The sequence below is a fragment of the Catharus ustulatus genome, chromosome 13 (assembly GCF_009819885.2).
Source record: "Catharus ustulatus isolate bCatUst1 chromosome 13, bCatUst1.pri.v2, whole genome shotgun sequence".
NCBI lineage: Eukaryota > Metazoa > Chordata > Aves > Passeriformes > Turdidae > Catharus > Catharus ustulatus.
In genome coordinates, this window is record NC_046233.1 from 21,242,486 (window position 1) to 21,257,771 (window position 15,286).

Sequence of the window (15,286 nt, forward strand, 5' to 3'; positions counted from 1 at the left end):
GTTTCCTACTGAAAGTGAAATTCCTGGGGTCAGGAAGAAGACAAACTTGTACTTCAATAGGAGTGTAATATTTTAATATTTAGTTCTACTCAAAAGGAAATCTTGGAAACCATCCAGGGCTGAGAGGAAAAATCTTGGAGGATGTTGCCTGACATTTATCTCATAAGTGATACAACTCAGGTATCTAAATGGAATCTGTGTTGTACCAAGTACTACACCACAGAAGATATTCTATATATTGTGGGCATTTCCCCCACCCTCTAAGATCTACTTTGAAATAAATAATGCAAGATACTGCCAGAAGCCTTTTCACCTTTCTCCTTGTCTCAGCAGTGCCAGTATCATTTCTTTTGTCTGGGTCTAAAGGAAAAAAACTAACCCAGAGCCCTGCACATGCTTCCCATGTGAGCAGAAACATTAAATATCGATTCCCAATGCTGCCTTTTAAAGAATGCTCAAAGAAAATCGAATGTAGTCTAAAACTACAAGCACTGGATTCTTTCAGTGCTGTGTTCTTTCAGCCCTGCTCATCAATTACTCATTCCCTGAGCAGAACTGTCCAGCTCTGAACAGCTCTTCAGAATTTACTCTAGTAAATCTTACCCTTGAAAATGGAAATCTAGCAGCTGCAAAATTTCCCAACTTTTCTGGCAATCCTAAAATAAAGAAGGGTTGGTGGGCCCCCTTTGCCTGTTTGCTGTGCAGGGTTGGGGGGTGATCAGCTGGAGATCACACTCACCCACTGAAAATACTTTGTGAATTCTAGTGAGAGGAGGGATGTGGTGAAGGAATGGTGGTTTGGGGTGGCTGGGGCCACTTCAGTTTTCCCTGTTGGATGAGTTTGTTATCCCAGCCCAGAGGAGAGGCAGGAAATGAAGACATTAACGAGGCAGTTGTCTCCTGTATTTGAGAACTCGAAAGCACAAGCAGTTACAGGAACATCTTTCCCAGTGTAAGGTGTGTGCTCTGCCAGGTGGAATTTGCTGAGAGCTGAGTGTGGGATTAAACACTGGCTTCAGTAGTTCTTTCATTATTCTTGGGAGTGCAGGCTGAGCTCAGCTTTGTGGGATGTCCCTGTTGAGAAAACTGCTTTGAAGTTGCTGTGTCTGTTAAATAATTGTGTCTGTACCTTTCCTTCAGTTCCTAAAGAGCTCCCCTTCTCTTTGAGGAGGCAGCTTTGGGAGTGAAAGAGGAAAGGAATGGGGCAAATGGTTCTATGTTTTCTTCTGGATTTTTGTTTGGTCATGAAATTTGAATATTGTGGTCTAATTTCTCCTTGGAGATGAAATCCTTTTCAGTGTGAGTGATCTGGAATTAAGTTTCTTTGCTTAAAAAATATTGGGGAATGAGGAGAGGCTTTGTTCCAAGTTTGACTGATGAAATTATCTCATAAACCTGCCCCTCAGTAACTTACTACATCTTATCCCTCCTTTTTGAACATCTCTGAAATTCAGAAAAGCTTGAGGTTTCAAAGATGTTAAATTGCCTTTATTTGCCAACCTTGGCCCTTTCTGAGTGTCTGACAAAGAAGAGTGTTGACCAATTTGCCTGTGGCATTTTCAGATAAATTGTAAAGAAGAGATGAAGACAAAAAATTAAAATGTACAAAATAATCTGCTTCTAGAATAGTGTCAGTGTTGCTTTACACTTGTAAGGATGGAAAATAAATCTCTGTGCATGCTTGAGGAAGATCTTTATTGAGAGTTCAGAGGGCCTGTTTAGATATTGCAATTATTGACTTCAGCTGTTAACTGGGTTTTAACTTCTAATAGATTTCCTTGAAGCCTAAGTAGATGTGTTTCTTTTCTATGTGTCTTATTAGCAGAAAAAGTACAACAAGCCCTAGAGGCACTCACTGAAGTACAGAGGGAGAGAATGCTTGATAAGGTGCATGGCTTTTGAATTTTAAATGCTGAAAATAACTGTGTCCTAAGTATTTGTGTATTACTTTACAGGTCTGAAGGTGACAGCTCAAGAAGCCTCAGGTATGTGTACATCATCTTGATGTGTTTGGTCTAAGAAAATATTTTATTTAAAAGCATTAAATAGATTTTTTTAAAATGTGGGCATTATTGGTTGTGCTTAACATGCCATTGGTGTTTTGAGTAAAGGTTCTTCTCCCTTGGATAAGTTACTGAATTGGTCTATCTCCAGTGTAGTTTGAGAGTGAGGGATTAGTTTGGATTGTTACAAAGGATTTAGAGTTAGTTCCTGGTGCTCCCAATCAGAGTTCCTGCTCCACAATCCTGTGTCCTGGGGAAGCTGTGTGCCAGTTTTGGGGCAGCATCTGTATTGGGGGGAAGTTCATGGACTTGTTCTGGCTTTCTTAGCAGTCTCCTTCACCTGTCAGGGAGAGTCTTCATCGACTCATTATTACAATGCTCATTATGCACTTGGAAGGTTCAGATAATGTGCAGAATTTCATGTAATTATCAGATACTTGACTTCCAGCTTACTCACTTGGTGTTTTATATTCAGGGGTGGTTTTTATTCCTAACTCTCTGCAAACATGGCTGAGTCAAGCTTTTAGAGCTTGTAAAAGTGCTCTCAACAGGACTGAGATGTGAAAATTCTATCTTTGGATCTGAAAGTGTTCCATATTCATTAGAGCATTGCCATTAAGCAGATGCCTTGATTCTCCAGCAGCATGACTATTGATCAGTGATAACAAGGTTCATAATATTGACTGGCTTCACCTTAATACCCCACAGTGTATTTTGGGGGCTGTCAGATACCATTTGTATCTTAAGGCATCGTGTTTGTTTATTGTAAAACCCCAAGGCAAAGGCGGGACCTTCCCTTACCCACAGGTGTGCAGACTATCCCCAAGAACAGGCGAGTTGCAGAACAGTCAGATATTAGAAAACTAGAAATCTGGAGGGAGGGATTAAAGGTCCTCTGAAAGGCTTTTGTCTTAGGACAGAGGTCAGGATCCCTGTGACGTGGAGCTGAGCTCGAGGCTGTGCAGGGTGAGTTGGGAAATATGTCTAATGCACAACCACTGAACTGGATCAAATCCCAAGGCTGCAGTGGATGACTGGGCATCACTACCTCAATTCTTTGGAATCTTAGCTCCCAGCAGAGTTGCCAGTGTGCTGGCAAGCTGTAGGAGGACTATTGCTGGTTGGCTTTTACAAATGAAAGTTATGCCCCTGGTGTGTGATTTCCAGCCGTGTGGTCATGGTTCAGCCTCAGTGATCACTCTTATTTGTCCCTGGGCCTCCTGTGGGATTTGGCTGCTCTCATGGATGTGTGTGTGTGGCATCCCTGGATGCATCTGGTGGGAGTGGAGGTCCACTCTTGCAGGACTTTTTTGGTTTAGGCAGTGCACAGGCACAGCTGGAAGCTGCTGACTTCAGCTCTGGTTTGGTGCTTCATGCACTGCGATATTTCACTCAGGGTGTGTTACTGACAGGGTAAGGCACTGATGGAAGGAAGTTGTCTGGCTAGAGCCATTCTTACCTCAGAGGAAGGCTCTGCTGGAGCTTGGTGCCCCTTTGGGACCTGGCAGTGCCACATTCCAGCTGTGTCCAGTGGTGGCGGGGAATCAGCACTCTGTTCCTACAGAGATCTGTGGGCTGCCAGGCTGAGCCCTGGGGTGCTGATTCCAGCTTGGTCGGAGGCTATTCAAGGAATTACTTTTGTTATTCAGTGTAAGCTTGAGCTACTCCAAGACAGCTCCAGACTTCTCTGACAACCTGATTTTAACTAGGCTGACGGCAATCAAGCAGGAGGCAGAGCCACACTACTGAAATGCTTTTTCAGTATAAATTTGCTGTCCTCCCTCTTAAACTGCATTTTCTCTGAGGTGAAATGTCACTGAGGATGTGCTTTTGTGTTTCTGCCTGCACAACATCCTGGTCAGCTGTAGTCTTGTCTTGGGCAAAAGCTTTCTAAGCTCTGTGGATGTTTAGGCAGCATCTTTGTTGTAGCTAATTTGTTTCCTAGTGTTTTCCTTTCTTTCTGGCAAATGAAGATGAAATGTAATTATCTCAAATGAAATGATCAGGGCAGTTGGGGAACAGTACTTAATCTCTGAAGAGATCATTGTTCTGCTCACAGACGTCTCAGCAAAGTAGCAGCAAATCCAAATGCTAGCCAGCCAGATGGTTCCATGAAATCGAGGGGCGTGAGGAGCCACAAGCAGGTGAAAAGGCAGGGATAAAATGTCCTGTCTCAGTGTTAACTGGACAGACACCAGGTGGAGGGAAGTTAGAAGGGCTTGTGTTTGTGGTCAGTAAATGAAAGTATTGGTTAGCATTGATTGAGTCCCAGCCATTGACACTGATGATGAAAGGATCACTCCAGATAAACTGAGATGCAGCCAGAGATGTTGGTCTCTTGCAGCTGGGTGAGTGTAATCAGACTCCTGATCCAGAGATTGCTTTGGAACAGCTGGTGCTTTTCATGCTGGAATGGAATATCCAGTACCAGTGATGCCCTGGAATTTTACACTCTTGCTCAGTTGCAAAGGATATTGCCCTGGTGGATTTGTTTTCAGTAGCTTTATAACTGCTTGTAACAAGGAAATTGCATCCACAAGATGTTTTATAGTGCTGTGAATTGCAAAAAAACACAGAATCTGTGCAGAGACAAGGTTGACATAGCAAAGCAAAATGATTCCAAATAATACATTAAAACAACCAAAAATCAGCTTGACTTTATTTGTTTAATTTGGTTTTCTCATTGTGACAAAAAGTCATTAATTATCCTGTTGTAAAAGCCCTTAAAATTTTTCTGCTTATAACACAGTTGTACTGTAATAAACTCACTTTGGTGAATGCCACAATTTCCAAACCAAGGTATTTGCTAAATCTATTAAAATGGGTAGATTGCTTTGAACACTTTGGATTCTGAGGTGTAATGCACACATACAATCTGGAGCTGTCAATGTGATGGGCTGGTTTAATTAGCTGTCTTTGTTCACACAGGAGAAAATGCAATTTGTTTTACAAGGCATTTTGATATTTAGTGGTGTGATGTGGCAGCCAAGATGAAGATGTCTGTGTGCAGTATATCCTATCAAAGTTTGTTAAGATGATCTCAGCGTTTAGTAGTAGATATTCCTCTTTCCTCTGCACAGGCCTTGTGTGTTTAAAAATCACCAGAGTGGAGGATTTGAGTAGAGTGTGAGGTGCAGAGGGGTTGAGGTAGCAGCTCTGGTGAGCAAACCTCTGAAACCTGCCCAGAAACAAAAGCTTTAGGGTCTTCCTTTCTTTCAGTTGCTCCTTCCTAGTTGTGTGCTTTTAAAGGAGAAACAAGGTACAAAATTAAGAAAGTTGTAACGAAACTGCATAAAAGGAGAGGCTTTTGTGGCTCCTGAGCTGAGAGGTGCCAAGGCTGTTTCCAAAAATATGTGGTGCCCTAGGAAGAGCTATGAAATAGGCCCAGAAAGAGTGAAAAAGCTGAAGGTTAATTTAAAAACAAGATAGAAAAAATAGCAGCCTAAGTATTAGTTATGTGGAAAACATCAGCTAAGTTATTTAGCTGAATTAGAAGAAAAGTGTGATTTTTCCCAGTCTGTAATAGATAGAGGATGTGTGGAGTTGTGTCTGTTGAGGATCACACAGAAAGGCTGATTCCTTGTAAAGGTGCACATTAGATTAAGTGGAAAAGTAATTGCCTAATTTACTTTAGGGAAGGAGAGAATTGTGGACTATCAGCCTTGTTCTGTGCTGGGTGGACTGGGAGGACTGGTTGGGACCCTGACAAACTGCAGGGATGCAGCAGCAAAGTCACTGCGAGGACCCATGTGCAATAAAGTTGCCAAATAGTAACAGAATCGCGGGATGGCGGGGTTTACTGGCTCGGCTCGGGCCATGAGGGCTCCGGGCTGCCGACAGGGCTGGGTGGCCCAGCTCGGCGCTGCCGCTCGGCAGGACCGCTCGGAGCCGGCCGTAGCCACCGCTGGGCTCGGTCACCCCGGCCAGGTGCTGCCCTGCGGCGGCAGGCGGGGCACAGAGCCCGCTGGCACCTGTGGCGGCGATGTGAGGTGGGGATGTAGCCTGCCTGCTCCTGCAGCGGCGGCACGCGGGGACGGGAGCACCCCGAGCCGCGGGGCCAAGCGGAGAGAGCTGCCCCGCCTTCCCCCGAGCCGCGGGGCCAGCAGGAGGGAGCTGCCCCACCTTCCCCACCCCCTGTGCTGCCTGCACAGAGCAGCTCCACCCGCCGCGCAACAGAGTATCAATTTGTAACAACCGCGTAAATGCAGGGTTTTACTGGCAGGAGCTCGACTTTGCAGTTTGCACTGACTTGGTTTGCACTCCCAAGGTTGAAAATGTCAGAAAATTATTCACATAGTGGCCGCACCTGAATATTAACCGCATTTCCGGTATGGGAGCAAAATTTTGGTCAAAACAGTGCGGCTTGTATTCGTGAAATTACTGTAAACAGAGAGAGACTTGGAAACTACAGTAATTTCACAACTATAAGCCGCACCTGATTATAAGCCGCACGTCTGGGTGTCAGCAACTGTCTTGGATTACAATACAGAGTATGATAAAAGGTATCTATTCTATCACCATCTGTTGAGGGTGGCGGCAGTGATCCTTATCTCCAAGGGAGATATTCTGCTAATGGGCCATCCATTGAAACCAGACGGGGCATTGTTCTTTATCTTTTCACAACCCATCCTTCCTCCAGTGAGTCATTTTCTGCTAATGCCCATTGACTCCCACTGTGTGACTGATAAAATTACTGCATCCCATTGGGAGTTGTTCCAGCCAGGGAAAAGAGCCCAACATTTCTTACCAAAATAAAAACAGAGGTTTTGGGACACTAAGGGAGCCCCTTTCTCCACTGGACTCCAGAGGAGAACCAGATTTCTCCACATCACCACTGGACCTTTAGAGGGAAACTGCACCTTCTACAGGAGCACTGCTCCAACTGAATCATATCTGTCACTGCAGGAGGATGCAGCCACCATTTAATGGGACTGCTGCCAACACCCTGCCTGATGGGGTGTCAGGTTGTACTCTGACTTTGTCAGGGTTTGGAGTTTGTTTCTTTGTAGTACTGTATTTCTATTTTAATTTCCCTAGTAAAGAACTGTTATTCCTAATTCCCATATCTTTGCCTGAAAGCCCCTTGATTTCAAAATTATAATAGTTTGGAGGGAGGGGGTTTACATTGTCCATTTCAAAGAGAAGCTCCTGCCTTTCTCAGCAGACACCTGTCCTCCAAACGAAAACAGCAACTTTTTGTTCTTCGTCCATATATAAGCCGCACCTGATTATAAGCTGCACTTCGGGTTTGGACCAAAATTTTAGTCAAAATGGTGCGACTTATAATAGTGAAATTATGGTAATTTTCAAGCTGGAATGTATTGCTGTGCCATCTAAATGACTCAGTATCTATATGTAAAAATGGCCTTTTCTGGCTGGTTTTAATCATTCCATAATGACTCTGCTACTGTTTTATCGCCAGTCCTTAGAATGTGCAAAATCATCACTTGCTAGTAATTTTAAAATCCCCAAATTTTTGTCAAATAGATTTTTATATAAATGTCAGGTTGACCCTCTCCAGTAGAGTGGAATCTGATGAGTCTTCTGATGTTAGTTTAAATTAGTTTCATTGCTGCAAACAGAAATAAAACATATGGAAACAGCTTCTGGTGGTTGAGATGGCTGTGGAGCTTCCAGTGGCTTTCAAATGGTGATGATTTAATCTGAATTTCAGAATGAAAGGACAGTAATACATCCATCAAATTGTCAGAACGGCTCCTATGTCATCTTTAATAGTGGTGATACATTTGTGATGTCAAAAAAATCCTTCCCCCCCTGCCGCCCCCCCCCCCGAAATAGTATGAAGCATAGAGGCAACCTGTTTTCTTTATTTCAGTCCCCGTGTCTTGCCTAGGGAGCTTAAGCTGCAAGTGCTGGTGAGCAGAAGGGTTGTGTTTTGTGGTTTGATGGTGTTCAAAAGGTGTCCATAATTCTGTGCTTCATGTGGATTTTTATTTTTCTGGATTTCTTACTGAGAATCTTCAAGCCCATTGTGATGTTTCATGACTTCAGTTGTAAATGATTGTCACAGCTGTAACACGTTTGTACAAAATGTCCTGCATGCACTCAATCTGTTTTCCCCCCTCAATACCATTCTCTTAGACTCAGTCCTCAATGAAGTCCAAGAGCATTGTGAATGGGTGAATTAAAGGGGAAAAGGGATGGGGGTTTTTTTGGCAGGAGTTGTGTAAACACAGGTAGGTGTTTGTTTTCTACCAGATTAAGTTTTTGCATCAGGCAATGCATTATATTAATAGTTTGACTTCTAAAAAGTAGAATCCATCCTCACAAAGTCTTGGATGCCATCTAGGTGGGTACAGCAGCATATGCAAGCATTTTGTCCACAGTTATTTCCACTGGAAATAGACAGCTGTAATTTATGGGTCCCAGTGCTGATTGTGCTCCAGAGAATTCTCTCGACAGGCCAGCAGTTGTTGAATTTGCAGTCTCAGAAAGACAAAGCTTTGTGAGTGGTTTCACATTAATTCAGTGCAGCTCATTTCCATCCCAGCTCTTGGAGGGGCTGGTCTGGTTATCTGTGAGATAAGTCTGTTTAATGAGCAACATGTGTGCACAGCTCAATTCGAGGAGCAGAGGATTGCTCCTTGGAATATATAAAGTAGTTTGAGTTTCCTTTGTTATTTTGCCATTCTCTTTGGGTTGCTTTTGTTCTTTTCCATTAAAATTCACAGAAAAAGCTGGGTGAGTCTTGGGGTTGGAATTGGAGTATAAAGAAAGTGAAAATGTGGGGTGTTTTATCCTTTCTGTGTGCTCTGTGATGTTCTTTGAGGGCTTTTCCCCTGCTCTGTGCTGTGGGCAGGGGCAATGTGTATTTCTCCCCTCCTTCAGCCCCCTGCAGCTGCCTGAGGGGTCTGAATCCTGGAAAACAGAACTGGGGCACGGTGAATCCAACAGAGCCACTTGGGATCACAGAACATCCTGAGTTGGAAGGGACCCACAAGGATCTCTCAGTCCCAACCCATCCCTACTGTAGCTGTGGCAGAGTTCCAGAGAAGGACAGGGTATGGTCAGAAGCTCTCTCATGGGTGTAAAGTAGTTATTCTATTTATTTGTTTATTTGTAATGGAGATGCAGCATTATTCACAGAGCCCTGTGAGGATAGGAATAAAACCTGACTTCAGGAACAGAATTAACCAGCATAATTTTCTCTGCAGAATATATAAAAAAAAGGCTGCACCAGCTATTGGAAATCCATGTGCAAACTGCTGGGATCAGGAGACAGGCACTTCTATTGAGGAGTTGCCTCCATGCACTGGTGGAAAAAAGTCTCTGCTTCCTTGCACATAATTTGTTTCTTTGAAAAGAATTAATGTATGAGACATTGATAGATAGGACTTGAAGCTAAAGCAATTTTCCTGTAGTGTTCTGCACACAGATGGCTTAAATAAAAGGCAGAACTTCCCCAGTTTTTTTTTTTCTCCTGCTCTCATTGCTTTATGTAGGTGGTCATGGTTAGATTAATTCCATCCAACAGGAAAATATGTGGGAAAAAAGCCAGATCTGTGAAAATCATCTGATAACTTTCAAGACCCCTGTGTATTTTTTTTTTCTTTCCTAATCTGTATCTGTAGTTTTATGCCTCCGCATAACTCAAGAATGGTCCTTGGATTAGGAATTAACCATGATTCAGGTATCTAGTTCCTTGTCAGAGCTGTTTTAATGATGCTTTTGGAAGTGTTCCAGTAAATGCAGTTGTCAATAAATGGAAGTGAGCAAACTGTGTGTTGGGGAAGCTGAGAACAGTTAATAAAAACATAAAGGCTAAAAGGAAATTTCAGGTTACCACAAAATGCATTGTAAATACTTGGAATCAAGACTAAAGCTTCATTTGTATTTGTGACTGTAGCTGCCAAATATTGTATTGATTTCAAATTATGTCGATATTGTTGTAACTGGGTTTTTAAGTGAAGCTGTTGATTTTTGCCTCTTCTCAAAGATGGACAAAAGGCAGTAAGAGAGAGGCTTTCTTTGCTGGAGATTCCTGGCTATTAAAGTCCAGTGAAAGCTGTAAACTGAGAGTAAAACTTCCTGAGTGGAAGCTGTAACCTTTACTGCCTCCCTGCTTTGTCCCATCCTGAGCTGTCTTCTGTGGAGGAGAGGAGCAGAAAATGAAGCCTTTCCCTTGTCTCTGTAATGGATGCCCTCTCTTCTCAAATCCCACATTGATCCTGTAGTCTCAGGAGCTGAAGAGATCTTTAAATCCCTGTCAGCTTAGTCTTGCCTAACTTGTGCATCAAATTGGCCTCATTAACTTTTTGTTGATTAAATCAAACACATTACTTGGGATACCCCTGTAATTTATTTATAATAATTAACTGTACCAGGGGAATAAGATTTCCTCCTCTGAATTTTAATTCAAGAAGCAGTATCTGTACACAAAAGTAGAGATTGGAGCTAAAATTAATAGAGCTGTACAAAATATTATGTACATTTACCATACACCAAGTCTGTAGAAGATGAGTAGGAATTAACTTGCTCCTAGTCAAGTTTTATTTCACCTGCCTTGGGTGTGGTGAAGTAATTATGAGCTATGTTCTGAAGTGTTCCAACAGCACAGTTAGCAAATGTTCTCTGGATATCCTCAGGCTTGCAATTTCTTCACTTATTTTTGTTTATTGTACAAAGTAAATTTGATGTTTAAAAGTTTAGAAGTGGTAAAGATTGGAGTGTATTTCTTGTTAAAATGCACCCTGAACTTGAATCAATCACATCCCTTTTTTCTGGGTGCTGTAAACCCATTGTGTGCATGAATTAAGATGGCTTACTGTTATTCTGTTTTGGGTATAAACAATCCCTTTGTGCTCAAGCAAATATCAGAAATCCAGCAAGAACTCATTTCAGCCTCTGGCCTTCTCATAACCCTTCTGCTTTGATGCATAAATGGAGGAAGTTTCCACTCTGTAATGAAGATGAGAATTGCAGCTCACCCATTGTCATTTATTATGTACTGTACTGAGATAAGCCTGCCCTGCCTGTGCTGTTACAGCTCTTGATTTTTTGTCATTATCTCCTTCTGCTGCCATTGGTTTTGAAAGGAGCTGCTTGGAAAGGCACTACTGGTCAATCACCTCCTGCCCCACACGAGCCACTTCAGAGGGGACAGCAGCCTTTCAGAGCACCACAAGGAGTAAGGGGAACCAAGGAAATGACAGGAGGGTGTTTGAGCCTTGCTTTGATTGTGCACTTCGTCTGTTGTAAATAAGCCTTTGTCCTTCAGGAACTGTGCCTGTGCACCGCAGTGGAACTGGTAATCCCATGGCTCTAAACGTGCTGCACCTCCACAAATAATTTAGTTGTGAGTTGACACTGCTGAAAAAATCTTCTAAAAACCCAAGTTCAAAACCCTTCACCATGTGAAATCACACACTTCTATTTAACTACACACCTGTGATTCTAACTCCAGCATTCAAATTTGGAAGTCTTCTCCAAGGCCTCAGGTCAAAAGCAGTGACTGGGGATCAGTACCAGAAAGCACAGAAAGCTCAAAAATCCCAGGTTTCTGAGTTCCAACGGCAATACTGAGTGGGTTGCTTTGGGATGCTGAGGAAGAACCAGGCAAAGCACTTAAAACTGGTAACACAAATGTAGCTCCCTTTATAGTCTAAACCAATCTATTTAGGAGATTCACCTTTATTTGAAAGTCAAGTCACTTTTTCAAATCCAGATTAATGAGAAATAGTTGATTTAAGTCCTAGTGAGAAGCAGTCCTGTTTTATGTCAGTGTTAAATATAGGTAATGACTTCAGTATTTAAAGGACTCCAAGATGCTTTTGAGAATTCTTAAGGCATTTAAATACATGTTACTCCATGTATCTTAATCACACTGATGAAAAGAGTATTCTTCTAATTTCCTGTCTCAGCTTCACAGCAGATGTATGTGCTTGCTAGTGGAACTGGGTAGGCAAAAAGAGTGGGAGCTTTAACATTTTTCTTTCCTTTTTATTTGAATTCATTTTGTAGTAGAAGCAGTGTCAACATGAGCAGGGCAGGCTGGAGAGGCCAGAGGAAAAGCTCATGGGTTACTCTTTACCTCACTGTGTCTGTATTTTGGAGAGATTGTTGACAGACAGAGACCTCATGTAGGAGGTACAGGATTGTCCTTCTCACCTTCAGCCTCTTGGGTGGCAGTGATGGAATGCAGAGATTTCCCAGATGTCTTTTAGTTTTAGTGCTACTGAGTCCTGAACACTTTTCTCAGACTGTGCTCAGTGAGTTCTGCTTTACCTTGTGCCCTCCTAACAGTGACCCCAAACCTAATTTACATGAGACCATTGAAACAAAACCTAAACTAACCCCCCAAATCCCAGAGCCTATCCTGTAGTGTTGGGTGAGATCAGCTTCCTCATGTACAAAATTACCTAGGGAGCTGCTCCCACACAAACACCAGGGGCCTTTGAGTCCTCCCCAGCACTGCCCTCCCTCACCACTCACTCCCAGGCTGAGGCTTTTATGGAGGTCTTTAATGGAGTTCCATAATGAGCTCTTTAATTATCATTTGGAGGCCAAAGATCCTGGCACTGTTTCTCACCCAGAACAGGTCAGTCCTAAAGGTATAGGATTAGATGAGAATCATAAAAGCTGATTATTTCTTAATTTTTTTTTTGCACTTAGCCAGTGGCAAAATTGATATCTACTCCTTGAAAACATGGAGGAGGCTATTAGGCAGTGGATAATTAACAATAGAAGGAGGGTGGAAAGATACAATAAGACTGCAAATTAATTACTGGTTCTTTATTCAGAAAGGACAATATGATTCCTGAAACTTGGCTGTTCTCAGTGCCAGCTACAAGTGTACAATATTAGGGAATAAAATTATGCGAGTAGAAAATAAGTGCCCTTAACCAGACCTGCAGAAGAGGAGTTTTAATTTCTAGCTCCTACCAGATAAGCCTTGAGCTTTGGCTTTGTCCTCCTTTCTCCTAACAGTAGTGCAGATTGTGATGGGCAGGAAATTTTCCTCTTAAATGTAAGAACTAAGCGGTGGACAGTCAGCACTGACCCCCATGGGCTATTTCCAATTAAACTCATACTTCCTTCTATAAATTCACCAGGTGATGTGGGATCTCTGGTTGGAGCATCTTTGTTTTCCTGTAGCATTAGAAAAGCAAATTAACTCCTCCCTGTGTGGTTAAGGTCAAACATCTGTGCAAGCCACATGGATCCCATGCAGCTGTATGCATTTCTCATTAGGAAACAGAAGCTTGTCATTTATGCTCATTTGTGGGGAGGTACAAGTGTAAAAAATGGAGTTGTAGAGCTCTTGCCCTTCAGTTGCTGTGCACACGCAGCTCCTTTCACATTAAAACTTAATGTGGACTAAAGTTATGCTTAAATGAACTGCTGGTGCAAGTCCAGATGAAAACTGGGGTATTGAGAGATGGTGTGATGTTGATTTGCTTTTTGGAACACCAGGAAACGAAAGTAGAAGGGTTTGAATGGTCAAGCCTTTTTAGAGCGGAGAGATATTTTTAGGTTTCCAGATTAGAATATTTCTTTAGAATATTGCTGTACCACCTTACTGTCTATTTTTTATTAAAAACAGAATGTTTTTTCTGTTGGGCTTTTTTCACTTTGTCTTGCACACAAGCACTTGCAAATGTGAAGAGCACTGACAGGAGCCATCAGTCAAACACTCAGAAATGCTCTTTTGAAGAGAACCACCTCACAGGCAGATAGAGCTCAGCGCTCACACTTTTAACAGCTGTTCTCCTTGAGAGAAAGCATTGATTCTAAAAGTTGTAGAAATGGAAAGAGGGGAAAATAAAAAAGCAGCCCAAGAAACTGGTTTTCTGTGTCTTTATTATTGTGAAAAGCTTAAGGAAGAGCTTGGGGTGCCAGTTAATGGAGTTGGAATGACCTGCTTGGGGTTTTGTAGGGTGATTCATGTGGATGGGTCTGGATTAAAAATGGCTAGAATAAGGGTAGAAGAGCAGCACTATTAACCCAGGGAGTCTATAATAGCTGAAAATACCAGTTATTTAGGTTTTTTGTTCCTGCTGCTCTCTGGAGGTGGGCGCACAGTGTCAGGGAAGATTCTCCCTGGAGATCTGTTAGGACAGACTTACACTTGTTTCTGGGTTGATATGTGGTTGTCTTCTGGGTGTTTTTACTTAGGAAAAAAGCTTTAGCACCGTAGTTGGGATGCTCTCTTGCTATCAGAACCAAAGGATCTTGAAGGTCCTTAATGCTTTGGGCACTTGGGCTTAATTGGTTGTGAGACGAGAGTAAAGCTAATTTTTAGGACAGTAATTTTAAAACAGGTGTTTGTAGCCCTTCTCTTTCCTCTTCCCGAGTGTAATTGTTTCAAAGCCACATAATTACCAGTAATCTCAAAATATTTTTCCATATGCTCTGGGCAGTGGTAGGTTAGAGAGGGTGGGGTTGCACACTGGGGAAAAAATAGATATGGCAGAGCAGTGTGAAGGGCAGGGAGGGATAAGTTGTTCCACAGCTCCACCAGAACAGCAACTGGGCAAGAATTCCAATATTCTTTCCAATTTATTTTTTCTCTGTCCCTGAACTCAGAGCTGAATCCAAAAAGCTATTAACAAATCACTTGAAGATTTGCTCTGCCCTGGAGTGCTGGGAATATCCTTTTGGAGGGTCCTGTGCTGTAAAATATCTCTGATTCAGCTGATTGATCAATAATCTAACCAAGTGATTAAACTGGGGCCATAGGAAGCAGAAAAACTGATGGTACAAAACAGAAAATACTTTGAATTAGGAATAAAATGTGAACACTGATTTTGTGTGTGTGTACACAGCAAATGAATAGGATTTTTAAACTAGGTCTTCAGAAGAGGTATTTTACTGGGCTAATATTTGGAAAGAAGGTAGCACAGAATATCAGCATTCTATTACCTCGATAGCTATGATAATGAAAGGTGCCTGTACTTACAGGGCTAAGTAGAGCGTGAAATAGTGCAGGGTGTCCATGGTGGGAAGATGGGAAAATGTTTAGAAAAAAGCAGATTGGCAGGAAATTATAAACTTGGCATTGATGGCTGTTGATAACTAGATGACCTCAGCTTCCACATCAGCTCAGTCCCACTGAGGACCACAGAATATGGTTAGGACAAGGGGGGATAAGCTTTAAGGTGAAAGAGGAGAGATTTGGATGGGATATTGGGAAGAAATTCCTCCTTGTGAGGGTGGGGAGCCCTGGCACAGGGTGCCCAGAGAAGGTGTGGCTGCCCCTGGATCCCTGAAGTGTCCAAGGCCAAGTTGGATGGGGTTTGGTGGCCCTGCCCATGGAACAAAAT

At 42.5% G+C, this 15,286-nt stretch overlaps 1 protein-coding gene across 9 annotated transcripts in view; it reads left to right on the forward strand.

Moving 5' to 3' along the window:
* The window catches only part of IQSEC1 (IQ motif and Sec7 domain ArfGEF 1), a 297,552-nt gene that overhangs the window by 51,890 nt on the left and 230,376 nt on the right, over positions 1 to 15,286 (forward strand). For 7 of the 9 annotated variants that reach the window (XM_033071510.1, XM_033071497.1, XM_033071499.1 and 4 more), the window contains exon 2: positions 1,956 to 1,985. The exons of the other annotated variants lie outside the window; for them this stretch is intronic. In XM_033071510.1, the coding sequence (XP_032927401.1) occupies positions 1,956 to 1,985 (30 nt within the window). The remainder of the gene's footprint in view (positions 1 to 1,955; positions 1,986 to 15,286) is intronic. 9 annotated transcript variants of the gene reach the window in all.